General features: G+C 36.1%; 2 protein-coding genes across 3 annotated transcripts in view; one reads left to right on the top strand and one right to left on the bottom strand.

Annotated features, from left to right (window-relative positions):
- Nucleotides 1-12,354, bottom strand: part of LOC120637328 (NACHT and WD repeat domain-containing protein 2) — a 73,252-nt gene extending 60,898 nt beyond the window's left edge. For both annotated transcript variants that reach the window (XM_039909125.1, XM_039909133.1), the window contains exon 1: nt 12,127-12,354. In XM_039909125.1, the coding sequence (XP_039765059.1) occupies nt 12,127-12,194 (68 nt within the window). In that variant the 5' untranslated portion in view covers nt 12,195-12,354. The remainder of the gene's footprint in view (nt 1-12,126) is intronic.
- Nucleotides 12,355-16,030: 3,676 nt separating this feature from the next.
- On the top strand, nt 16,031-22,659 carry LOC120626658 (zinc finger protein 2-like). The gene is made up of 5 exons (XM_039894300.1): nt 16,031-16,091; nt 17,778-18,413; nt 18,940-19,105; nt 21,258-21,389; nt 22,404-22,659. Exons 1-5 carry the CDS (start codon nt 16,031-16,033, stop codon nt 22,657-22,659), a joined length of 1,251 nt encoding a protein of 416 aa, XP_039750234.1.
- The last annotated feature ends 4,977 nt before the right edge of the window (nt 22,660-27,636 follow it).

Here is a 27,636-nt window from a genome sequence, read left to right as displayed (position 1 = left end):
CCTTCCGTCTATCTGTACCATAGACAGTGATTCAGGTAGAGAGTTGAAATGTTCATATAATTTTCATTTGTTAAAAAAGAATACAATTTTTTTTCGAAGATAAAGCTGAAAATTAAAGGAAAAATAATATAAGAAACATGTTTTATTAGTGTTTATTAACTTATTTATTCTAACCACCAAAGTGTTGTTTATTCATCTTCATCATCATTTCATTACTTGTCCACTGAAGTGTACTTCTACTACTACTGCCGCCCTGTGCCTTCGGATCGGAACAGCATTGCAACAATGCTGCTTAGCGGTAGAAATAAGCATTGCAATAGTACTTCCCCGGACGAGCTCTGTCACAAAAAACTCTACTAATATTCAACCAATTCCTACATATCTATTTATAAGTTTTTGTTCTGTTACATACCGGTAGAAAAAGCGGTGATAGCGGAGATAGGTGATATAGTGGGTAGGAACTCGACTTCACATTCGGGGCCCGAGTTCGAATCCCAGCACGCACCTCCGACTTTTCTTAGTTATATGCGTTTTAAGTAATTCAAATGTCACTTGCTACAACGGTGAAGGAAAACATCGTGAGGAAACCTGCATGCCTGGGAGTTCTACATAATGTTCTCAAAAGTGTGTAAAGTCCTCCAATCCGCACTGGACCAGCGTATTGGACTACGTCCTTAACCCCTCCTCATCGTGGGAGGAGACCCGTGCCCTGTAGTGGGCCGATCATGAGTTGATATGATGATCGACTGTTCAATGACTTGACGTTTAAAAGTGCTTATATTTTATTTTATTTTATTTATTAGGTTTACTTGCAAACACTTACACTAATACAACCGTTTTTAAAATTTTAACTATTCTATTTAAGTGTAATGTTTTCTTAAAAGTGAACACAGCATATGATCGTGAATGAGAAGCGAATGTACTATGCGCGTGTCGGTCTTTTATTTATAAGTGAATACTTAAAATGTTGTGAATTCGTTTGTATCGAAAATAAAAATGTTTCTTTTGAATTAATATTTTTACAGGGTGATTTCTTTTGAAATACACATATACTTATATTAGGCCTACTTCAAATAAATGGATTTTGAATTTTGGAATTCGAATTTTGATGAAGCGATACCGCAGATCCATAACCCCAGACTGTTGAGGACAGACAAGTAACAAAATCACAGCGCACTCTGCCTAAAAGTTTTCAGTAACCTCCCCCATGATTGTGAGTCGTCAAAACAACGTCTCTTGACAACACACGAATAAAGCATTCGATACCAATCATAGAAAATAATGAGAGGTAAATAGCATGGCGCTCTTACAACCGGTTACAATACAATCGCTCTATTTATTATTAAACGCTTTATTTGTATACCACAACATTAACATATATAAAATACTAGCTGTTGCCCGCGACTTCGTCTGCGTTTGATTTTGTTTTTAAAGTATTCAGTATCGCTAAGCCTTAAATGAGTATAGTTGTATATACATATAACATGTGACTGTCAATTAATTATAGACAAATAATTTGCAATAAAATAAAATTGTGACTTTACTTAAAGATCTAAGCTATCCTATCTCTTAAGTTGGACCAGACTGCTTACGGTGTGCCAATTTAATTTCAAATCGGTTCAGTAGTTTAGGAGTCCATCGCGGACAAACATCGTGACAGGAGATTTATATATATTAAAATAATAAAAACAGAAACATATCGTGTATATTTACCTAAGGCCAACGACAAACTGGCTACATTTATCCACCGTCAATTCTTGAAAAGCCTTATAAAAGTCAGTAAATAAATAAATATACTACGACAATACACACGTCGCCATCTAGCCCCAAAGTAAGCGTAGCTTGAGTTATGGGTAGGTACTACTATACATATAAACACTCAGACACTGAAAAAAGTCATGTTTATCACACAAGCATTTTGCAGTTGTGGGAATCGAACCCACGTCCTTGGCAATCAGGGTGCTGCCCACTGCCCACTGCGCCAATCGGCAGTTATAAAGTATCTTTGTTGACTTATGCTTTGTTAAAGTCCAATAGACATCAAATGTTGTCAGACAAATGCATTCTCTCATCTATCTTATATATTTCTTGTGTGCGTGTGTATGTCACTGAAATCCTCCTAAATGGCTGGACCGATTTGAATGAATTTTTTGGTACGCGTTTGGGTGGCACCCTCGATGATTTACATTCACAAATCAGCCCGACAGATGGCGCTGGGGTCCGCTAGTATTAATATAAATATTATAAAGCTGAAGAGCCTGTTTGGTTGAACACACTCATCTCGGAAACAATTGGTTTGAATTGGTAAAATATATTTGTTTTAAATAGTCCTTTTATCGAGGAAGGATGAGGATCACGCCAATAAGAGCAGAGCATCAATAAAAAATGTTGCGAAAGACGGGAAAAATTATTACTTTTAAGAGCTTCTAATACCTGCAAAGGAATTGTTCCTTTTTAAAACATTCTAAAAAACATCCGCAACAGCATGTCTATGTTTAAAGGTAAAAGTTTAAAAAAGTTTCTAACCATTTTTCTATCCACTGTGATATAGGCTGTGGAAGTATCTATAGAAGTATTGGAGTAACCAACGTAGCTTTTGACTGTTGAGCGATGTCTAATAATTATCGATAAAATTAACTGACTGTTGCATTGCAGAGCGATGCTGGCTTCTTCTCCATAAAATTCATAAATTCTTAATAAATTGATGTCAAGTCGGTCTAATATAAGCACTTTTGAAACCTCAAATCTGTCTATTTGTATACCACCTCTTCGGTAGGCAGATTCAACCGAGAAGAAGCTGGCAAGAAACTCAGCAGTTGCTCTTTTCCAACATCAACTATTTACATTTTACATTTTAACATTCATTTTTCTATCTTGTGAGAGATGAAAGCGGAGCCGGATGCTACCAAAAAAACCTTGTCATTAAGAAATTCATCAATTATATAGTAAGTAAACTCGCTGTAATAAATGTGTTTAAACATATTCTGCAAATAAACTTATGCATTGGAAGGTCCAAAATTACCTTAGGAATCATATTATAAAAGCGTATACTCAATCCCACTAATGACTTCTGTACCTTTCGCAGACGATATGCCGATAACACTAATTGACCATTTCTTGTAAGTTGACTGTTTATATCCACTTTTTGTTTATATAGATTTATATGTTGTTATACATATACTATATTATTGTAAATATATTGTAAAGCTGCAGTGAAAATACCTATTTCTTCGAACTGCTCACAAGGGATTCGCGTGAATTAAGTTTATATATTGATCGTATGGCTCTTTTCTGCAATAGTTATAACTAAACTATATATAAATATAGTTACGATATCAGCAGCTTTATCCCATACCAAGATTCCGTAGGACATAACACTATGAAAGTTCGCAAAATAAACAAGCCTAGCTATTTCGACGTCAGTAATCTGTCTAATTATTCCCACTGCGTAGGCAGAAAAGCTTAGTTTACCCGCTATTGTATGTATCAGGGCACCCAACTGTAGCTTAGCATAGAGGTAGCCGAGCTACCGACATAGCTGTTGACTTGTTAACTGATATCGGTTGGGTTACTTTAAATTAGGTTAGTTGCATAAAATAACCGCTATGTCGGTTATTTTATGCAACTATTTATTCTATTATAAGTAGGGCTATATCGTTGACCGATATCGCCTACTTATTAAAGGTAAAAATAACCGACATTGTTGTCGATTCATTGAGTGATATCAGTTACTTATCCATAGAAGTATCCTATATAGTACTCGTAGCTGTCTAATTTGGTCCTTCGACAATTTGATTGGCTATGGGCTATTTAATCGGCTCACGCTAATATGTGGCAGACCACATATTAGCGTGAGCCGATTGAAATCGGAGTCCCATACAACTAATATTTCAAACAGTTTTTCATAAAGTGTTTTGAGAAGCCCATACACCCAACGCGATCGAACCCTCTTGTGATTGCTCTTACATTCGACCCACAAATCAATCTACTCAGGACCACGTCCTTTACGACCCAAACGCTCAAGTAACAACCGCCATACTTCATTTCATATAATAAGTACTTTAATCATGTAGTACATAATTTTTATGTATCATTAATTGTTTTATCAGCGCACGCCAAGTAAAGAATTTTGTAGGAAAAATGACGAACGAAATCGGTCCAGCAATGACGGAGCCTATTGGCTACAAACCAACAAAAAAAATCTTTTCGCTTTATAATATTTTTACACGCTTTATATTAGCTTCACTTGTATGTTTGTTTGTAACCGACTTCTTTGGGCGCGATTTTGACCCACTTTAAACGGTCAGATTTCTTTCAAACTTTGTAGACATATCGAGGACCGATGACAATACACTAATCTGAAAAGATTATTCCAATTTTCACTATAAAAAATAAGATTTTTTATTAATTACTACAGCGCCATCTAGACCCAAATGTAAAAAACCTATGGCGTTCGCGTACCTAACAAATTCCAGAAAACATTAAGCTACTAGATGGTAGAGGGCGTTAGCTATTACTTTTTAATGGCCTGTTTTAAATAATAATTAGAACTTGCATTTCGAGAGACGGGCACACTGAATAAAAAAAAAAAAAATTATCTCTTTAATGGTGGATGGGTTACCGATTAATTTTGCTGTAATAAAAATAATAGATCAAGAAAAACTAAAAAAAATCGCTATTATGAATAAACTAAAAGAACGAAATTAGTTTAGTTTTTTATACCAAGCGTGTTTTTTTAGTTTGTTTGAACTATTTAATTTTTTTATTATAGATATAGTTTATGTGCAACAAAAAAAGTAATAGAAGTTTGTTTGCAATCAGCAATTTTATAATGGGATTGATTTTTTTGAAAAAACTTAGTGTAACCAAGTAAGAAATGGACACAACTTAAATAGGCCTCTTGTTAAGACGGGCTTGGAATGATTAGTATATCACAACTTCGCAAAAACCTAAGCAATGTTTCTACAAAGTTTAAATAAACATGACTATGTTTTTCGAATCATTGTAAAATACATGTTGTTATTAGTTGACCTTTGGAAAAGTTAACTCATTCGACATCAAGGATAAAAGGGGGTTAGTCCTTCGCGTATGAATGTATTAAAATAATAGATTGCCTCCAAAAGATTGGATAACTTTGGTAATATAAAAAACGTGTAAATTCATGGTATGGTATCAGCGTAATATAGATTCATACTTAAAATCTATCCATGTATCTTTATCTATGATCATCATCATCATATCAACCCATTACCAGCCCACTACAGGGCATGGGCCATGGGTCTCCTCCCACAATGAGAAGGGGTTAAAACCGTAGTCCCCCACGCTGGCCTAGTGCGGATAGGTGGACTCCACACACCTTTGAGAACATTATGGAGAACTCTCAGGCATGCAGGTTTTCCTTCACCGTTGAAGCAAGTGATATTTTAATTATTTAAAACGCACATAACTTTGAAAAGTTAGAGGTGGCGTGCTGGGATTCGAACTCGGCCCCCGAAGGTGAAGTCGCTTCTACCCACTTTGCTATCACCGCTTTATCTATGTCTATACCTAACTAACCGTTATTTTCACAAACCGTTACTTATTCTATTATATTATATTAATAATATACACTACACACAGCGCACTTTGCAGCGACCCTGCTTTCTGAGTCCAAGGCCGTGGGTTCGATTCCCACTACTGGAAAATGTTTGTGTGGTGAGCATTAATGTTTTTCAGTGTCTGGGTGTTTATATGTATATTATAAGTATTTATGTATATTATTCATAAAAATATTCATCAGTCATCTCAGTACCCATAACACAAGCTACGCTTACTTTGGGGCTAGATGGCGATGTGTGCGTTGTCGTAGTATATAAATTATTTATAATAATGTTTGTAACCCACCAAACCGCATTCGATAACATGCGTGGGCAATGTTATGATGGTATGTTATGTTTGATGGATTATTAATACCGATAATTAGTTTTCTATGTAATAAATAAATATACTACGACAATACACACATCGCCACCTAGCCCCAAAGTAAGCGTAGCTTGTGTTATCGGTACTAAGATGACTGATGAATATTTTTATGAATTATATATACATAAATACTTAGAAAATACATATAAACACCCAGACACTGAAAAACACTTAATGCTCATCACACAAACATTTTCCAGTTGTGGGAATCGAACCCACGGCCTTGGACGCAGAAAGCAGAGTCGCTGCCCACTGCGCCAGTCGGCCGTCTAAATAATTCTAGGTGACCGTATTTTACTACAACATATATATTAAAAGATTGTTGATAACTTGACATCGCGTTCATAAAGGACAGCAGTCACCACTCAGCATAATTGACACAATCGCTTTAAAAGCTCACGCATACAGTGGTACCATCACTTAGTAATACTGCCTTACAATTGTATGGTTTTTATTCGGTGTGTGCTGAAGAACTGTTTGATCTAGTTCACCTTTTTACCATTGAACCGCGAGGCACCGTAAGGATCTGCATCCCTACGTGGTTGATATACCACGGACGCGTACAAAACGCTTTGCATCTTCGTTTCTGATTCGCACCGCTAGGATCTGGAATGCCCTTCCAGCCTCAATTTTCCCCAGTACCTACAATATAAGTACCTTCAAATCAAGAGTGAATAGGCATCTTCTAGGCCTTTTCTTTTGGCTGCAGTACTAAGACTACTAGCCTTAACTGGTTGATAGATTTTAAATAATGAGGTGTTGGTAAATAAGACTTAGCTGTGGGAGTTACACAAAGGATATTTATTAAACCGGCTATATAACAGTACAGTAACAGCTACGAGAATAATATTATAAAACTGATTATAAGTTTGATATGTTTGCATGTACGGAAAGATGGACATTTTAACGGACTAATTAAAGTCAAAGTCAAATATTTCTTTATTCAAATAGACCTATAGATGGCACTACCGATGAGTACGTTACATAAAAAATGTGTACGTGGTAGTGAGATGACCGCGATAACTACATATATATACTACTACATATAGATACGTAAACTTATTAAGTTAAAAGCTAAGAAGAAGCCCACAAAAAAATTAGACGGCTGTAATTTTAGTTATCACCATCTCACATCGAAATTTAGAACAATTTTAAAAGCAACCTGGGGAGCGTATTCATTCATACCTAAGCATTTTATCAATTATTTAATCAAAGCTAGTTAACAGCGGTTCTTATAATTTTTCTTCTTGATCACTATTTAGTTTTCAAAAAATGTGCAGAAAATCTATTTCATCTTAAATCCTTGACATTGACTAATAGTTTTGATTAAAATATACGTATTTCTTTCATTGAAAACAACAACAAAAGAAAAACTTAATCAAACGATATGGCTGACATTTAAAAACAATATTATATGCTTAGAGGGTCACATTTTCTTCAATATTTATCACAGATCAGTCACGATGAGAATTTATTTTGAACGTAGGCTTAAAAAAAATAAAGTTTGATTCGACGTTCCCCTTCTAACAATAGTTATACCAGTACTGAGTAAAAGTTAAATAGAATAACCACGAACTTTACAATTTTAAAAGAAGAACCAGAAGCGCTAAGAAATCTATAATATTGATATTAAGATGATGATGAAATACAGTTGTATTTACTTTTTAATTGGTTTGAAATTTACTACCGAAGTCGGTTTTTATTTATTACATTTTTCTTGTCTTACTTATTTTTTTTTTTTTTTTATGTTGTTCATTAGGTAAAGTCAAGGTCCAATTTTAATTTTCCGAACGGTCCCCACAGTCTTCCACAGCTATTGTAGAAGGCTGTCTCAAATCTGCCGTTATCACGTCTTGAAGGAATGTATCTAATCTCGAAGTATAAACTAATGCCGTTCAATATTCATTTGTGTATCATTCTAGCCACGTAGTACGTAACGAACCGCATAGGGCTGCTACAAGATAAAACTTGAAAATAAATAGATTGTTCAACGAGATGGAAAGCACCATATTCCAACCCGAGCTGTTCGACGTACGCATGAGCGTAGCGAAGACGTACATAGTTCGACGGTGTGTTTTGGATGGTTGTGTGAAAATCTAGAGTTGAACATAGTACTCTCATTCGATTCCATTATGAGGCGAGTGAAATTCCGTAAGTTTTGGTAAACTTCTTTATAATTCAGGTCAAATATTTTAAATAACTTCTTTTGGCCCTTTTTTAATGGAGTCGGGGACTAAATTTGCGTCAGAACCACTTGAACTCATTATTTTTTTAACACAACATAACTGTCATAACAGGTACACTTCCAGTAAAGTGCCGCGAGTGTCCGTCAACCTGAGGCAAAGGTGTGAAGCCTTATGTGCTTCTAATTACATAGGCAACCACGCCCTTAAAACCGGAACACAGAAATACAACAATGCATGGCGGTAGTACTTTTGAGGTTATGGTGGAATAAATTAACTCACATATTTTCTTACTTTTTGTGGCAGACATGTAATGAAAGAGTGGCAGCCCTATAAACCACCTACTTGCATTGTGGCGAGTACTGTCGTACTGGGTGCCGGCGACGCGCGGGTGGACTTAAAGCGCGTTGACAATATTTCAGTCCCGTTTTATTTCTGCGGATCTATTTCCATGGCACCATCGCGATCGCATCGCCGCTGAACATCGGGAAAACGAATTATTCTAAGCAATAAAAGAGAAAATACTTTTTTTTGGTTGCCTAAATAAAACTGAACTCCATTTCCCTAATACTCAGAGAATGATTGAAGGCTTTGAATTTATATTGGGTTGTGATATTCTTTTATGGTAATTAACGGATCAAAAAATAGTATGTGGGTAACCATCGTTTATAGACGGAGCAAAATTTCTGATGACGGCAAAAATAAAGATGGTGGTAGTACATATTTCCCGAGTGAGCTATGTCACAAAAAGCTCATCGGCTGCTACTAAAACGTGTGCGTTTTAGTAGCAGCGAAGTCACAAAAAGCTGTAATACCACTAATTTTCAGTACGTATGTACACACCCGGGTTAAGAAAGTGGCTCTTTCCACCCTTGTCGTTGTACTTCATAGTTGTTATTTATATATATTTGCCCGCAACTTCGTCTACGTTTATTTCGGATTTCCATAAATCCCATTTATTTTCCCGGGATAAAATGCATGTATCAATATCTTCCAGATGCGAATTAATAATTTATTTTTTCTTAATTCTTTGTTAAACGATTTGTTATTGTTTTTTTTAATGAACAAAGTAAATGTTTTATTTTTTTGCCTTTCTTCCCAGTAGATAACTATCTATTCCAACAAGCATTAGGGTAAGGCGTATGCTAGGCGCCTTGACAAATTTTATGGTTTTGAGTGTGCCACAGGCTTAAAAAGATAGGAACCCCTGCATTACGCAATCCATAGATAACAAATGCTATTTTTTTAATCCCTCGGGTATCTTTTACCAGCATTTTCGAGTTAAATATTATCCTATGTAGACTACGTATGTGCCAAATTTCGTCAAGCAGACAAACTTTGGCATTTATAATATAAGTATGGATGGACACCAAGCTTTTATAACGAAACGTATCTCCTGAGGATTTCCATTACCGAATCGTTTATGGTAACTATTATGTGAATGTAGAACCAATTAAGAAGAAAATGTAATTATGCTTATTAAAAAAATATCCACGCGCCTAAGTCCTTGGTTAACTTCTATTAAGTAAATTATTGCCACACACACTTTCATTCCAAATTCCTTTATATTTCCATTCTACATCATCTACCGCTACGCATTTACAATATACATATGGATGGACACCAAGCTTTTACAACGAAAAATACCTCCTGAGGTCTTCTATTACTGGAGCGTTTATGGAACCTATTATGTGAGTGTAGAAAGTATTAAGAAGAATATGGGATTATGCTTATTCAAAAACGTCCACGCGACTACGAGTACATATACACTTTCGTTCTAGATTCCGTTCTATTTCCGTTCTATATCATCTACCACTTCAGCCTGTCCACAGGGCACTGACCTCCTCCTACAATGAAAAGGGTTCATGCCGTATCTACCACGTTGCCCCAGTGTGGATTGGTGGACTGCAGACGCCTTGGAAACATGATGGAGAACTCTCGGGCATGCAGGTTTCCTCACGATGTTTTCCTTCACCGTTGAAGCGAGTGATACATTATATACTATGTCGAATATCCCGACCCACCGTGTCGCATCGCCAAACCGGGCTTTTATTTAAGTTTGCACGCTCCTCAGTGTCGTAACGCGTTTCAGTGCGTTCTGAAAAATAAGCTTTAATCCAGTGCTTTATTCCCGCTTCAACGCTTTTAAAAAAACGTGTATGTACTTATGTAGACGCGTTAAATGTTATACTTCTTTGGCGTAACAAGATAAAAACCTTTTCAAAAATTTTATACAGATAACAACCGTATAATAGAAATACAGTTGTCAGTTCTCATGCAAACAAAAGTAGATGTCCTTTCTTTTACTATGTTTGTAACTTTTTTGAAAAACTAAAATGTTGACTACAGCAAACTTCAGGGTGTCGGTTTTTGTGACGGTGTGCGCGCGCATCGTTGAAATTTACCCTCGCAATTTTTTCCTAAAGCGCCAAAAGAACTATAACTTCAAAAACCTGATAAATGTATTTTATCATTTAAGCTGTCACAGTAAATACCAATTTTCATAATTCAAATCACCTAAATAATGTAAAATTATATCCAAAATTTTATCACATCTTTAGGGGGGAAGTTTGTAAGTTATATAGCCCACAGCCTTTTTCAAAAATCGAAGTATTAAACAAACAAAAATACAAACTCTTCAACTTAAATTTTTCATATTAGGCTTGCTATTAATTGTACTGCGTTACTTCAACAACCTGTATGCTACATAGCTTTTAGCTATGCTCACAGCTTTGTAAATTTATTGATTACTTTTACCGTCGCTGCGCTTATAACTATGATGTTTTTATCGTTTAGTCTTGAGCCACAGGTTTATCTAGTTAAAGTATCAGTCCCCACATTATAATTGTGTAACAAAATAGCCTCTGAGCAACATTATATTGTTCTTCTAAAAGTAAATAAATAAAAATAAAAAAATATATAAACGACAATACACACATCGTTATCCAGTAATGTGGAGAAATAAATAAATCATTCATTCATTCAATTCATTCAGTATCTAATAGCCATAATCAAGATAAATAAATTGTATAGAAGCAGGGTTACTCCGCGGAATCCCATGATATACAATGAACACGAACCATAATTTTCTATAATCTGCGAAAAGCAGGAAAATCTGTACAGTGCAACTTATAATTTCATGAAATTTTACACCAAATAGATCTTTTAAAACGTACTCTTTAGGATTACGCACGTTTTGCTTCGACAACAAAGCATCCTCAGGTAATTTTAATTGTGAACTCAATCGAGGCAAGATAGTTTTATAAATTATAAATTACAACGTTCAGATTTACCTGGTTTGTGCGGATTATAGCAAATTGAACTTAACGTTCTTCGTACGAGAAAAATATGAAAGCGTTCTTTAGTTATTCTTTGAGAACCAATATCGAACGAGAATCGGCCTTACTGAGACAGAATCTGGTGACAGTTTCATATATCGTTTGCTGCGTGATAGCCCATCACGATTCACAATGATATTACAGACGTTTGCCTGTAATTCATCCATATTTTGTTTAGAACCCATATCGAATGAACAGTTGATTTTCAGATACATAATCTAACAGTTTAGTGTCGCAAATAATAATTGCTGTGTGAAAACAGTTACACAATTTACAATGATATTAAACATGTTTGGTTATATTGTTCTTTTGATATTCCTTTATGTGTGTTTTAATAGAATTCATCCATTTTTACCGACATCATTTGAACAGCCATATTCTAACTCTTCTAATTACCGTTTAGTGTCATATTATATTACGAGTATAATTGCTGTGTGACAATCGAATATCACGAGTTAAAACGTTCACCCCGTTGCGCTTATAACACTGTTTCATTTAGCTACGTGCAACTAGTAAGCTAGAGGTCTGGTCAGACGCTGGCCCTACAACCATCGCTTAATGCAGGTCGGCCTGCATTCCGAAATGAATTAAGTACTCTGAGGAAATGACCTTCACGCGTTAAGATTCATCTGAGAGGTACTCACTCTTCCGAATGCTGCGAAATGCTATCTTTGTCTTTGTGGGCCTGCCCTGAGCTGCAAGAGTTGCCCATAGCGTCGCCAGCTCCGTGCCTCTTTATCACCGCATATGTCCGGGAGGAGCACTAAACACAGCGTACTTTACGAAAACAACACACGCGGAACGCCCTGTTGTTTAGCATCGCCCGGTGCGGGACGAGCGCAATCCACCGACGGAAAACACGTCCGCCCTCCGCGCGGTCTCGGACGCGAATAATCGATGGCAGTTTTCTTGCCCCCCACTGTGGAGTTTCCGCGCGCGCGTCGTTTCCACGCTTTTCAGTTTTCACGCCAATCGTTGAAAGCTCCAGGACCAACTTTTTTTTATTTATATTTTTATAACTGTTATGAGTTGTGACGTAGACGCGCCGAGCCATAAGGTGTTACAACATCATGACGTCGTGGTACATTTTATTGGATAAATACATCCGCGCGTATTATTTGCGTTCACTACGAACTAATGTTGTAAATGGAAAACTTGCTGCGTGAAAGAAGGACAAACAAACTATAGTAATTTATAATATAATTTAGTAGACTATCATACCAACCAGGTTTTTATGGCGAAAGTGGTGGAATGAAATAAAACGCACTTTAACATTTATAATATTAGTAGGTACACCTGCTTACAGGTTTTCTGGTTGAAATATACTTATTCTTTATATCGAGGCTGAGATACCTTAGTAATTTTCATCACCCAAACCCGTGTAGCCATTTTGCTAAACGGGTTGATTTTTAAAGCGACCTATTTAAAGGTTATTACTATATAAAGCTTGAAGGATATATCCAATGGATGCCAGGCATTTTCCGACTGCAAAAATACCAATTCAGTCGTACACAAATCTCTAAATTTAAAGGTCTTAAATTGCAGACGCACAATTTTTAGGCCTTTCTTTTTAACTAATTTGATATTATGTGTACGTAAGTGTAAAACAAAATATAGGCAGGAAGTATATTCTGGAATTCTTTTAGTATATTTTGGAATCTATGTAAAAACAGATAGATCATCATCATCAGATCAACCTACAGTGAGTTGAGGGTTAAGGCCGTAGTCCACCACGCTGGCCCAGTGCGGATTGGTGGACTCCACACGCCTTTGAGGACGTTATGGAAAACACTCAAGCATGCAGGTTTCCTCACGATTCCTGAGCAATTAAAATATCACTTGCTTCACGACACCGTTGAAACAAGTGATATTTTAATTGCTTAAAACCGAATAACGTCCAGGTGTAAAAGTTAGAGGTGTGAGCTGGGATTCTAACTCGGCCCCCCGAAAGTGAAGTAAAGCGCCTGCCCAATATCACCGCTTCAAACAACAGATAGGTACATATATTTAATCATTTCTGCATTCATTCAGTAGAATCTGCTTTCCGAACTGGTGGTAGAGTCATTACAAACAGACATACTTTACGTTTCAAAAGTGCTTATATAGTAGGCCTACTTGAAATAAATAAATTTAGAATTTGGAATTTTTGAATTTTGATTTTATTTTAATTTCATTTAGTACATCATTTTTATTACATTAATGACAATAATGAAACAACGAAAAAATTATAATACTGAGTATATTATTTGTCGACGCAGTGTCAGACAGCAGCAGCGACAGTGATCTCATGTATGGGAGGTCCTGGGTCCGAGCCTTGTGGGGGTGATTTGGGAATTTATTATTTCTGATTTTTCTCTGGTATGTGGGCTCCAGTCGTATCATTCAGCATATTACTACTCTACGAGGTTAGCCTACTGGCATCTTAGACTGGATCATAGCCGATAAATTATTGTTATGAAATGATTCCGAGTGGATAAGAACAATATCGATTTATGTTCCCAGACAAGTCGACAGGTAATAGGGGAGCGACGAATATTTAGAATATACTATGTAAATACTTTGCATATGTAATTATATAAATAATGATTTTAGCGAACGAACTGTATATTATTTTTAATTTTATAGCGGTAAGAGTTGTGACGTAGAGTCCCGGTGTGCTCATCATAACGTTGTTACGACACGATGACGTCGAATTACCATTTATTGCACAATAGTTTAGTACAAATTAAAAGCAATTTCAATTGGTTCTAAGGCTGAAATAGGTAGAGTTGTAGCTACCTCCCTAGTGTAGCGGTCTCTAAGGTTCCAGTCACGATCAGCTTTTCCATTCTAAAAAAACTTATTCATTTATTTCAATTAGGTAGAGTAGGGTTTTTTTATGTATATAGATGATGAGGAAGCTGTGTGGCATTGGGTAGGACTTCGACTTCACTTTGGGGGGCACCTCTAACTTTACTTGCTTCAACGGTGAAGGAAAACATCGTAAGGAAACCTGCATGCCTGATAGTCCTTCATGATGTTCTCAAAGGGGTGGAGTCCACCAATCCGCACTAGGCCAACGTGGTGGACTACGGCCTTACCCTTGTCATTGTGACGGCCGACTGGGGCAATGGGCAGCGACATTGCTTTCTGAGTCCAAGGCCGTGGGTCCGATTCCCACTACTGGAAAATGTTTGTGTGACGAGCATGAATGTTTTTCAGTGTCTGGGTGTTTATATGTATATTCTATGTACCTACTTATTATTTGTGAATATTATTCATAAAAATATTCATCAGTCATCTTAGTATCGTAAACTTAAAACTAAAGCTACGACGGTTCCAAACGCGCCCTGGTCTAAGAAGAAGCCCACAACAAACATAGCCAGGTGTTCTTTTTCTTATCACACATTGTCATTAGAAAATATTTAAGAAGCAACCTGGTTAGAGCAATTGTTCACACCCAAGCTTTTTTATCGTTTACGTAATCCTTTATACTATAATAGGACTTTTCTATAAGCTTTCGCTTAATAAAAACTTTGAACTTTTTTAGTGACATCCCCAAGATATCAACCGGAAATTTATTGTAAAATTGTATACAATTTCCTTTTAATGAATTGCTTATTTTGTGTAGTCTAGTGTACTGCACTGCAAGTTTATTTTTGCTCCTAACGTTCAAATTATTGCAGTCACATTTTCCTTTAAATTTTGATATATTTTTGTGAACTTACATTAAATTTTCAAATATGTATTGGCTATAGACTGTCATTATTTTAGCATCTTTAAATTTATCTCTCAATGACTCTCTCGGACCCATTTTATAGATAGCCTGCCTTCTTAGAATTGCTTAGAACTGCCTTCTTCTGCAGCACGAAAATAGTGCCAATATCAGCAGCATTACCCCATAGTAAAATTCCATATGACATAGTGCTGTGAAAGTAACTAAAATAGACTAGCCTAGCAGTTTCTATGTCTGTCAGGTGGCGTATCTTCTTTACTGCATAGCCAGATTTTACCGCGAAGTAGCCGGCAATGAACTCAGTGGATGCTCTTTTCTAATATCAGATTTTTTTACAATTTGGTATGTAGAAATTCTGATATTAGAAGAGTAAATTTTTATAATTATAATTCATAAATTTTAAAGTATCTTCGATGTCTTTTTGGCTCAATCCATTGTTTAAGTATTAGCTTACTTTGGTAGGTCCAAAATTGCCTTAGTAATCTAAAAAAATCATACCTACCTATATATCTGCATCTTAAACATCTCAGGGTACATCATCATGAGGTTCATAAAGCTCAGGAATAAAAAACTGATATGCGAAACAGTAAAAAAATAGGTCCTATATTGTCTTTAAAAAAATAATTTATATAAAATAAATCCTCTACGCAGGTCACACTGGCAGTCGGGACGCCACGCCGAGTTTCGAATTCGGAATTCTTAAAAACAAATGTTTCGTTTGTCCAACTGTCGAATATAGCAAGTGTCTTACAGTGAGGTGATTATTTACTTGGATTTCAACGAAATTTTCGCATGTTTTCTATAGTTTAAGATATCTCATACACGTGAACACAATGCCAAGATGCTACATGAAGTCCACCCGGCCACCCCAAGAGAGTTCCACTCACGAAACAGGTGTTCTATCACATTGAATAAAACGTATTTAATAGAAATGATTATAGTTATATTGATTATTTATTGTGAGTTCGGTACTATTTGTATTGAGATTTGTCACAACAAGCTGGATGGCCTTCTCTTGAGGAATGCTGCACACACGAGATACAGGAGGGCCGCATCAAGGGCCTGGTTTATTGGGCCGGTATAGTTAAGGGTCTTATAAGTCTGACTAACATAGGATAGTGGTTTTTTTTACTAACATTTTTTAATATTTATTTCAATAGTTATTTCGTGTTTATTTTATTTTTTTATGATTGTGTTTAATTTAATTTCTGTTTCTTTTAATGTTAATTTTTTGAAACGGCAATTGCACTGCATATGAGCTACGGACGAAGTCGCGAGGGTCCGCTAGTCTGAAAGAAATAAACTTACTTAAGCTTTCCGGTTCAGAATTTGTATTAAATACTAAGAGTATATTATTTAATACAAATTCTTTCGGCCGCGTTTGTTACAGTTTTTTTACCTATCCCGTGGGAACCGTTTGTCGCCCTGGAATATGAAAAGGACTGTTAATCTCCGTTATTTTAACTAACTCTATGCCAAAACCTAGTTAAATGGTTGCTTAGCTAGGACGTAAAGGAAGGGAAAGAAAGAAACAATTCAGCAAACAAACAAACACCCCTTCGCTAAGGATATTCAGGATTACTATTGTATTTAGATATAATAATAAAGGTGCCGGCGACTTCATACGCATTTCGATAGTTTTTTAGAAACCGTTAGTTTTCACGAATGATATGTTTTTGTTACTGGAATAACTGCCACCATTCTAGTTATACCACATAAAGTTTATGACTATATAAAGCTTTATGGATCCAAAGTACCAATTCTGTCGTACACAAATCTCTAAATTGAAAGATTTAAAATTGCCACCCTTTTCACTATGTTATTTACAGTAAACGACGCACGATTTTTAGGCGTGTCTTTTTAACTAATTCCAGAGATATTATTTAAGACTAAAACAAAATATAGGCAGGAAGTATATTTTGGAATCTATGTAAAATCAGATAGATCATCATTATCATCACATCAATCTACAATAAGTTGGTGGTTAAGGTCGTAGTTCACCACGCTGGCCCAGTGCGGATTGGTGGATTCCACACGCCTTTGAGGGCAATATGGAAAACTCTCAGGCATGCGGGTTTCCTCGCGATGTTTTCCTTCACCGTTGAAGCAAGTGATATTTTAATTGCTTAAAACCGAATAATTGTATTTATATATAATACTAGAGGTGCTGGCGACTTCATCCGCATTTTGAACGTTTTTTAGAAACCGTTAGTTTTCCCGAATGAAATGTTTTTGTAACTGGAATAACTGCCACCATACTGTTCAGTTGGTATATAAACCGGTTTTGGAGCCTAGACCCACCACGCTTCTCTAATGGTGGTGGGCTTTAACTACAAGGTAATACCATAAATAAGTAACAATAATCGGGACTGGCGGCTTAACGGGCTCGACGAGGCATGGCATCGCAAATTTCCTACCTCCTGGTATTGAAATATCTTTAACAGAAAATAAGACATCATATATTTTCGTCATATATTTTTTCGGGATTCGATTCGAGTACACATGATCCGTAATTGATCATACTAACTATTAGGTCAACGAGTTAGTTATTATTTACAATTAAACTTAAACTTTTCTCAGAAGACACAAGACCGGGACGTACTCCGAATTCATTCAAGAAGCGAAAGAACTTACTGAAGCAAAACGAAACCGTATATAACGACAAAGTACCTATCTCCACCCGCTTCTACCTCCAACTGCTGAAGAAAAGCCAATTCGTCGAGCATTTCGTAGACACTGAAAATTATGATTACGCTTCGGAAAGCGAAAAACCCGTTAGCTACCCGGAAATCCCCAAGAGAAAAAAAGAGAACGACAAGTTCACTTATAACCTCAGGTCTAACGAAGCGAAAACAGAGAGAAAAGTGTTCAAACAAAAGACGCGCGCTCAAAAGAAAAGCAAAAAACTCGCCAACCAACAACCATGTTTGAGTTCACAGATAACAAACGAAATAAAAATAAAGGCACAGATAAAAAAGGATTTGAAAAGAGAACCTCTAGCCCCAATCATCGAGGAAATAAAAAATAGAGAACAATTAAAAACCATTAATAAAGGTTTGGAAATTGATAAAATAGCGGAGAAATTAAAAAGTTTGGTGAAGAACAATGCGGATGAGAAACTCCATAAAGAACTGCTGGTATGCAAGGAGTCCTTTGATAAGGATGTGGCTACGTTTGACTTTGAGGAAAAGGGAGTTCTCAGTGAATTTGCGAAGGGTGAGCAAATTTACTCCGATATTTTTCCTTTCAAAAGATACAGCTTTCCAAAGCGTTTTTAAATATTACCTACAAGTGCCAGTAACTAATTAAATTACATCTAACAGACACATTTAACTAGACACTGTGGAAAGTCGAAGAGTTCGTTTCAATGCTGTTAGCAATTAAATAATGAAATAAATATACTACGACAATACACACGTCGCCATCTAGCCTCAAAGTAAGCGTGACGACCTCCCTGGCGCAACTGTGAGTGCTGTGAATTTCAGTAAGAGGTCATGGGTTCCATTCGTGGCAGTCAATTTGGGAATTTATAATTTCAGATTTTTCTCAGGTCTGGTCTAGGCTTTTGCCGTGGTTATTTACCGCCCTACCGATAAAAACGCGCCGCTAAGGAGAACCTATTAGGGATATTGCGCCTGTCGGGAAACGAACCCTGCTTAAATTCACAGCGCTCACCGTTGCGCCAGGTAGGTAGTCAAAAATGTATTATAATATTACTTTTGCTTGATTTTATGTCCCACAGATACAAGACAGGATTGGGATCGTCGCTCTCGCCCCAACCACCTCTGCTCGTATTGCGGTAAGGGGTTTGACAGACCCTGGGTACTGAAAGGCCACCTTCGCTTGCACACCGGAGAGCGACCATTCCCCTGCCCACACCCGCAATGTGGCAGGACCTTTGCTGATCGGTGAGGATATCCAAAATTTACTTATTGTCTTTGCACTCTTGTCCGAGCAGCCTTAAGAACAATCGCCTCTTCTCCCACTAAAATTTAAATTATGTATAGTTTTTATGGTTGACGATAAAGAGGATCATAGTCTTGAAATACGCTGTAGAATAGAGTAAGCATGCAACGCCTTTTCAACGGGAAGAATTACTCTGTGACCGAAACATAAGCTTTTTGAAAACGCATAGCGAGGTGCTGTGTTCTCTGTACTCCAATATGGCGTAGAAGCTTGGACTCTGAAAGAGATCATGTCCAGGAAACTCGAAGCGTTCGAGATGCATGAATTAATGAATGAATGTACTTTTATTGCACACCACAAGAAGTACATAGAAAAAAGAAAATTACAACAAAACAAGGTATACAATTATGCGGCCTTATCGCTTCACAGCAATTTCTTCAAGGCAACCAATGGCGAAGAATGGAAATACAGAAAATAGGTAGGTAGTGCATATATACACATAAATACCCATAAAAAAAAAATTATTTATTCTATATTTCATTACGTAAATAAATATACATATACAAATAAATAAATAAGAAACTACCAACATAAATATAATATGTAAAAATTATATTTAAGTACTTGAAAATATAATAATAAATTAGATATGAAACAAAATAAATAATTATCCTCAAACATAAATAATAAGAATGGAAAAAGCGAAGAAGAGAGCAGTGAACTATCACGGTTTATCAGATGACTGAGACAAAAAGTTATCTTTCATAATTTTTTTAATGTGAACTTTGTTACAGACGTATTATAAGAATATATGGTTCCAAAGGTACTCATAACAATAAAAAGAAAATTAGAATATTTTTGTCATGTGATGCGGAACAACAAACCCTCGTAGCTTTAGTTTTAAGTTTACGAATGTGGTTATCGCCATCATCTCACTACCGTGTAATTCTTATGTACGCATCAAAAGTGCCACCTGTGGGCCTACTTGAATAAAGATATTTTTGACTTTTTTGACTTTTTGACAAAAAGGATAAACTTCTTCAACTTCATCATACAAGGTAAAGTGGCAGGCAGAAGAAGGCCTGGCCGTAGAAGAATATCATGGCTCAAAAACTACGACAATGGTTTTGAAAGAGCTACAAATCATTATTTAGAGCAGCGATGTTCAAAGTAGAGATAGCCCTAATGATTGCCAACTTTCGTAAGGAGACGGCACCCTAAGAAGAAAAAGAAGAAGAAGAAGATAGTTTTTTTGACAATATCACCGAGCAGATACTTATTTATTTATACTCTTTATTTGTTCACAACATCAAATTCAGAAAAACCAAAAAAAGAACACACACTTCAAGTACTTAGTAGGATACAAAAGGCGGCCTTATCGCTAAATAGCGATCTCTGCCGGCAACCTTAGGATTAGGAAAACTCAAAAGAAAAACTAATAGGTACTTATTAAAACAAAAACAAAATGATTATTTTATTTGTAGCTATTTCTCGATGACGGGAAACATCGGGAGGAAACCTGCAAGCCTGAGAGTTCCCCATAATGTTCTCAAGGGATCGTCAAGTCTATCATTTTTACAGCGTGTTGGACCACGGCTTGAGCCCTTCTCATTCTGAGAGGAGACCCGCAGGATAATTACGTATCTCACGACACGCTTGCGATAGGCGTAAATCTCGCGAACTTTGCTGGCAAACATCACTTCTGTATTTTTATTATTTGCAAAAGTGACGTTTGGCGGCAAAGATCGCGATATTTACGCCTGTCGCAAGCCTGTTGTGAAATCCGTAATCACCCTAGTGTACCGCAATATATCTATATATATATAAAATATATATAGTAGTATAGAAAGTTGTATTAGTTACACCATTTATAACTCAAGAACGGCTGGACCAATTATGATATTTGATTTTTTGGATAATTCGTAGTCCGGAATAGGATAGAAAGTATTAAAATATAGTATTCATAAAAAAAATTGTTTGGCGGTACGAAGTTCGCTGGGACAGCTAGTAGCTTATATATTTACTGTGCCTGTACTCTGTAATGATTTGATAATGATGACGCTGAAGATCTTATATACCTACTTACATAAGGCCATTATACACAGCCACTGGGATGGCAAAGTTTCGTGACGGCAGCTGGATACTTGTTTCCAGTTCAAACCTGCGTGCTCACCAGCGCACGCGCGGCCACCACTCGTGGGAGTGGCGCTGCAACCAGTGCGGGAAAGCGTTCAGCCAGCACCGCTACCTAGAGCGGCATCGGGCCGACGCGTGCCGCAAATACAAGTAAGATGCACCTAACAGGGGCCGGAAACATTTTTAATTGTTAACTTTTCCTGCAGTTTTATCTACTCTTCGAGTATATGGGCAGCAAGGGTGGAAATAATATCCAAGTATATCGCAATTTAAATATCACTCACTTCAACGGTGAAGGAAAACATCGTGAGGAAACTTAAATGCCGGAGAGTTCTCCATAATGTTCTTAAAAGTGTGTAGAGTCCATCCGCACTGGGCCAGCGTGGACGGCTTTAACTTTGGACCCTTCTCATTGTGAGAGAGGACCCATGCCCTGTAGTGGGCCGGCAATGAGTTGATATAATTATGATGATAACTACATGAGCGTAATAAACGAAGTGGACTTATCCCTGTTAGCGTGCTTTGGCAGGTGGACAAGTAAATTTTATCCCTAGTCGGTTTTCATTTGGAGATGAAATTTTTGCTTCCTAATTTGCTAGCAGTGTTGTAGATTGGTTACAGCGTGACCAGTCACCTAGGTATAATTTCAACCCTAACATATTGTCCTTCCAATGTAAACCTTTAATTCAAGCAATATTGAAACACATTTATCAAAGCGAGGTTACTGTATCTACAATTGATGATAGATTGCTTTGAAGCTTTCTGCTCCGCTTTCATTCTTCGCAAGATATATAAATAAATTTTAAATTGGAAATTGCTCATGTTGGAAAGAGCAACTGCTGAGTTTCTTGCAGTCTTCTTCTTTGCAGAGACTGCCTTCCAAACCGGTGGAGGAGTCACTATAAATAGACTTGACGCTCCTAAAGTGCATAAAGAGTATTCCATTCGGGAAGGGAAAGCTGAAGTTTCCATAGAATGTTTAAATATTGCTGAGTGAGTGCATATGTTTAATGGTCACAATGAAGTTAAGTTTTTATCTATGCATCTCTGCCTTTCTATAGGTTATCTATAATCACTTTGTAGGTACTAAATAATTCTATATTTGCTTTTAATTAATTCCACTTACTAATAAAACACGTTATTGTCTTTCATAACTACCTATAGGATGCACACAAGAAATCAAGTACCATCTAATACAAACAGCGCCGAGGCACCAACAGTTCCACTCTACGGATTCATATGCCACAATGGGTCGACTAAAACTGAAAATGACCAGAAATGGGAGGACAGCCCAATAGATTTGTCTATGAGAAAGAAGACCGCAGATATTACAGGGTCAGTGCTGACAAGTGATATTGGGACAAATAAACAGGTTGATGTTGGGGATAAATGTAAATTATTATTAACTTTAATTACCTAATTGTCCAATTAAACTTCTATGCTCTATAGATATTATTACTTTGACATGTGTCAAATGTGACATAAGGTGATATTGTTAAAAAGGATAGTAGGTATTATATCAAGATGTTAGTAAACAATAGAGTCAGTTAATATTTACAAAAAATATAAGCCGTCTTATGCCCGTTCACTTATGGACATGGTACCCAAAATTTTGGCGCTATTGCCCCCTTTGAATCGCTAGACTTAGCCGTTGGGCTAAATAAGCGCCAGCTCTTGAGTCCGCAGACGTCAAGACCAATTTTTGCGACACGTTAATATAATTCAGCTACATGACACTGGCAAGGTACATCATACATGTTGCAGTTATGGCACTACGAAAAGAAGAAGTTAATAAAATTTTCCAATTAAACTTCTCTGCTCCCCGGGTATTATTACTTTGACATGTGTCAAATGTGACATAAAGTGATATTGTTAAAATAGTATATTGTGCAATAAGTGCGATGTTGTCGATTGTCCAGCGAGGAGGGGCAATCGACAACATCGCACAGGTTGCAGATACTATTTTTTATTACAAATGCGGAGATATATGTGGGCACAAAATCCCAAGAAACGGATGAAAAGTTTAAAAAAAAAAACAAATATACTTCAAACAATAAATACAAATTAATTAATATTAATTAACAAAATATAATAAATTAATTTGGAACAATCAATGCGTAGAATTAAACAGCTCAATATTAATTAATTATTTTTACTTTCGTGCAAATAAATTTTCACATTTGAACAATTTGAAAAAAACAATAGTAATACGTGGCGTGCGCCAAGTAAACTTGTCGCACTCAAATAACAGTTTCATTTACGAAAAAACTCACGCGTCATTTTAAAATGGGCAAACAGCTCTTTTTCAACCCCAACAGCGAGTACTAAGATACTACTTATCCCGCATGAGTAATAAAAAAGATAGTAGTTATTAAATATCTGTCCATCCACAGATATAATAAAGATAGGATAATGAACTGGGCATCGTAGTCCTACTTAAATAGAAACAAATTATTAGTTTCACGAGGAAACCGCTATAGTATTCTAAGTAATCCATAGCAATTATCGCAGTCACCAAGTAATTATTAGAAGTCGTAGGAACTAGGAAACCATGTAAGAACAAATTGATATGAAGGTGGGTGTATGTGGACCGATGTTGGGACAAATTAACTGGTGTGGTGGGATAGATAAAGACAGACTATTGCACCTACTACTTTTAAGATGAAGGTATTATGTAAACTGTACCTGTAACTTGAACACAGCTCGATTCAAACTTTTTGTCATCGCGGATGTTAGCTACAAGTGTAGTTTTGCACAGTCAACTGTACCGTCCCGTTGATTGGCTGATAACAAATAATGAGTTCTGCGCATCGAAACGCACGAAGTTCGAGAAGTCATAAAGTTTGAATCGGACTGTATCTAGTTCCACTAAATAAGCATTTCATGGTGAAATAAAATCCAAAAACTATGCATATCATTATATTCTATCAGGCATAATTATTTTTAAGCGCAAACACCTTGCATTTATATATATATATTTAATTGTTCGTGGTCCCTTCTTGTAGCATTGTTACACAAAGCAAAGCACCACAGAATTAAGAGCATACAGAAAACGTGTACACGACTAATATTGACATTAACATAACATTTTAACCACTCCACATTAGTAGTGTTACTTGAACAACCGGTTAGTCATTTTATTCCATTTAGCAGTTGGCAGTAATCATTTTACTTAATGTTATGTTAATGTTCTAACCGTTTACCTTAAAATGTGAAAATAAGAAAAAGCTTGTGAGGTAGCAAAATTTCGCGGGCGGTGAACTCAGACGTGCGCGGGGCGTTTTCTCCGTTTTGCATGATGGCTGACTGAGGGTTCTGTACGTTTTTAAATCTATGCATGGCACCTATACCGCGTTCATTATCGTCATTCAGTGCGCTCTTAGACAGCAATGCTCAATGGTATCTATTCCATGTACTGTCACAGTACACTATATTAATATCATGTCTTGTATAGTGTTCAATGACATCTTTCATTCACTTTTTTTAGTATTCACGTTATATTAGTATTAGTTATTAGTTTCTTATATTAGTGTAAATGGCCCTGCCTTACTGTTAGTAAGGATGTAAAAATAAATAAATAAATAGCTTAAAAGGTGATGCGGAGACAGGCAGTTATATGTTTAACTTGTAGTTACTTCTTAGAAATGGTTTAGGTATTCATTGTCTGTAGAAATAAGATTGAACTATATAAGTATTTCAGTTATATCAATTAAATTGTTGAACGGTATTTTTTGTTTTATTTAATTGCATAATCAGAGATATATCTACCTTCATCATTTTAATTTGTAGGATATATAATTAACTTACATCAGTGTGCGTTGCCATTCGTGTTGACATTGTTGACTTATGGCTCCGAAATGTGGTCGCAAAGTATGGGTTCCAATAAGGCTCAGTCGCTTAGCTCTACATTATAGAATCAGGAATGTGGGGCTCCGTAAAAGAACCAGAGTTATCGACGTAAGAAATAGGGCGGGCACATAGCTTGGAGTCTCAAGGTGCTGGAATGGAGACCTCGCACCGGTTAACGTAACGTTGGTAAACCCCTGGTTAGGTAGAGAGATCAAACGAGGACGAGGACATCAAACGAGTCACAGGAAGCCGCAGGACCCAAGGAACAAAAGACCATGTCCAGCAGTGAATGGCGTGAAGGTGACTACTACAATAAAAACTACTTTTCATCATTTAAATACATTTATTTACAATAATTTATAATTATTTTATAATTCACAGCAAACAACTGAATATTTAAATATCATTGTACAATTCAAAAATAATTAATTTTCTGTTTTACTTAATATATATACATAACATGAATCTGAAGTTAAGTACATGCCAAAAATGGATCCCAATTTTATTCGAAAAGACTGACGCAACGTATTGGATAGAAACAGGCGTTACGAGATAGCAAACTTCGAAAATCATATAATACAAATACACAAGAGCACTTCACAATAAAATAAATATTTACATTTTGTATAACTCACAGTGGAAACACATCATGCGCACTAAATAAAATAAATAGGTATCGATAAAAACTGACATTATATTTTATCCGGTAATAAGCACAATTTAAAATCATAGGATTTTAAAAACACGAAAACAACCTCTTGATGTTATTTGCTAGTAAATCCGTTATCCGATTCGGTTGTACAGAAATCTCGACAGGTCAAAAAGGAGTGTCATCTCTTTCATTGCTTTCTTTGCGGAAAAGAACTTCTAAAAATTTAAATACTACTATGTTTTTTTTTAGTCCATTGTTTGGAGCGCAAAGCTGATTATAAACAAATGCTGCGTGATTCATTTGTTTTTAATACTTATATCTAAATATTTGGAAGAGTACCTTTATACTAGGGCCTTACTACCGTTGCTTGAAACAGTATTATAACATTAGTGTTAACGTAGTGTTACAGAATTATAATTCTTATATTGTGGACGTAAAGGTATATCAAATAAACTGTCACTTTAAGATAATATTGTTTTAAGCTATGGAAGTAAAGCCCCAGTTTTATCGACGATCCTCTTGAAAACTATTCATACAGTGCGGTTGTGTTGCTTTAAATTCCTTCTGCCCTGGTTTCTGAACCGACAGATATTATTTAATAATTAATTATTATGGGAATGTGGCGACATTAAAATTTGTGCGTGAATCAAGTTAACATTATTTGTTACTTACATATTAATTACAAAATACATATAATATAAGGCTCATAAATTCTTGGCACTTACATTTTGGTTTGATATAGTTAGATCACACGCACTTTGCGGTCGACAATAATGCAGTCTAGTCAGTCGGTTGTCCGCTAGAAAAATATAATAGGGTTTCAGCCCGAACTATGACCTTGAGTTGTGAAAAAAAACTTTTCAAGTATAACGCCCACAGAATTTAGAATATTTAAGAACATACAGATTCCTCATTCAGCCATTATTGCATAATCCAAAATAGTGTCCAAAAATAGAGAAAAGGTACCGAGCACGTATCACTTCACAGCTGCGGAATGTTGCTAGCTCCCAAACTATTCCCAATTTCCTTATTTATGGTAAAAGTTTAGAACATTAGAGGTAAAATAACTACTGTGAGTGGTTTTTGATGCTCCAATATAACGTGTACACGGATTCTGTATGCTCTTAATTCTGTGATAACGCTATCATTCTCAAGCTACCACCTTATCGGCATAAACTTATACCGTAATCCTGCTGCGAGCGGCCTTTAGTCCAGTATAAGCTCCTGAAATTGATTGTCAATTTACCGATGTCCTTAGCGGTATGAGAAAATAACCTCTTGATGTTACTTGCCAGTAAATCCGTTATCCGATTCGGTTGTTCTCACTGATCTCGACAGGTCAAAAAGTAGTGTCATCTCTTTCATTGCTTTCTTTGCGGAAAAGAATAGCACCATTTTCTATATACACTCAATGATCTTATTTTAATAATATCTTTTAAAAACTTCTCTAAATTTAAATACTACTATGTGTTTTTTTTTTAATCCATTACAAAATCATAGGATTTTAAAAACACGAAAACAACCTCTTGATGTTATTTGCCAGTAAATCCGTTATCCGATTCGGTTGTACAGATATCTCGACAGGTCAAAAAGGAGTGTCATCTCTTTCATTGCTTTCTTTGCGGAAAAGAACTTCTAAAAATTTAAATACTACTATGTTTTTTTTTAGTCCATTGTTTGGAGCGCAAAGCTGATTATAAACAAATGCTGCATGATTCATTTGTTTTAAATACTTATAACTAAATATTTGGAAGAGTACCTTTTTACTAGGACCTTACTACCGTTGCTTGAAACAGTATTATAACATTGGTGTTAACGTACTGTTACAGAATTTACCGATGTCCTTAGCGCTATGAGTGCGAGTGAGACAGACTGATAAAAAAGGTACATGCCCCG

This window comes from Pararge aegeria, chromosome 1 (assembly GCF_905163445.1).
Source record: "Pararge aegeria chromosome 1, ilParAegt1.1, whole genome shotgun sequence".
NCBI classification, from domain to species: domain Eukaryota; kingdom Metazoa; phylum Arthropoda; class Insecta; order Lepidoptera; family Nymphalidae; genus Pararge; species Pararge aegeria.
Note: the sequence above shows the minus strand (reverse complement) of the source record. Positions and strands in the feature narration are given on the sequence as shown.

Coding starts and splice junctions, on each gene's coding strand:
- LOC120626658 (XM_039894300.1), top strand. CDS start 16,031: ATGCCAAGATGCTACATGAAGTCCACCCGGCCACCCCAAGAGAGTTCC. Junction 16,092..17,777: donor GAGTTCCACTCACGAAACAG/GTGTTCTATCAC, acceptor AACTTTTCTCAG/AAGACACAAGACCGGGACGT. Junction 18,414..18,939: donor TCTCAGTGAATTTGCGAAGG/GTGAGCAAATTT, acceptor TATGTCCCACAG/ATACAAGACAGGATTGGGAT.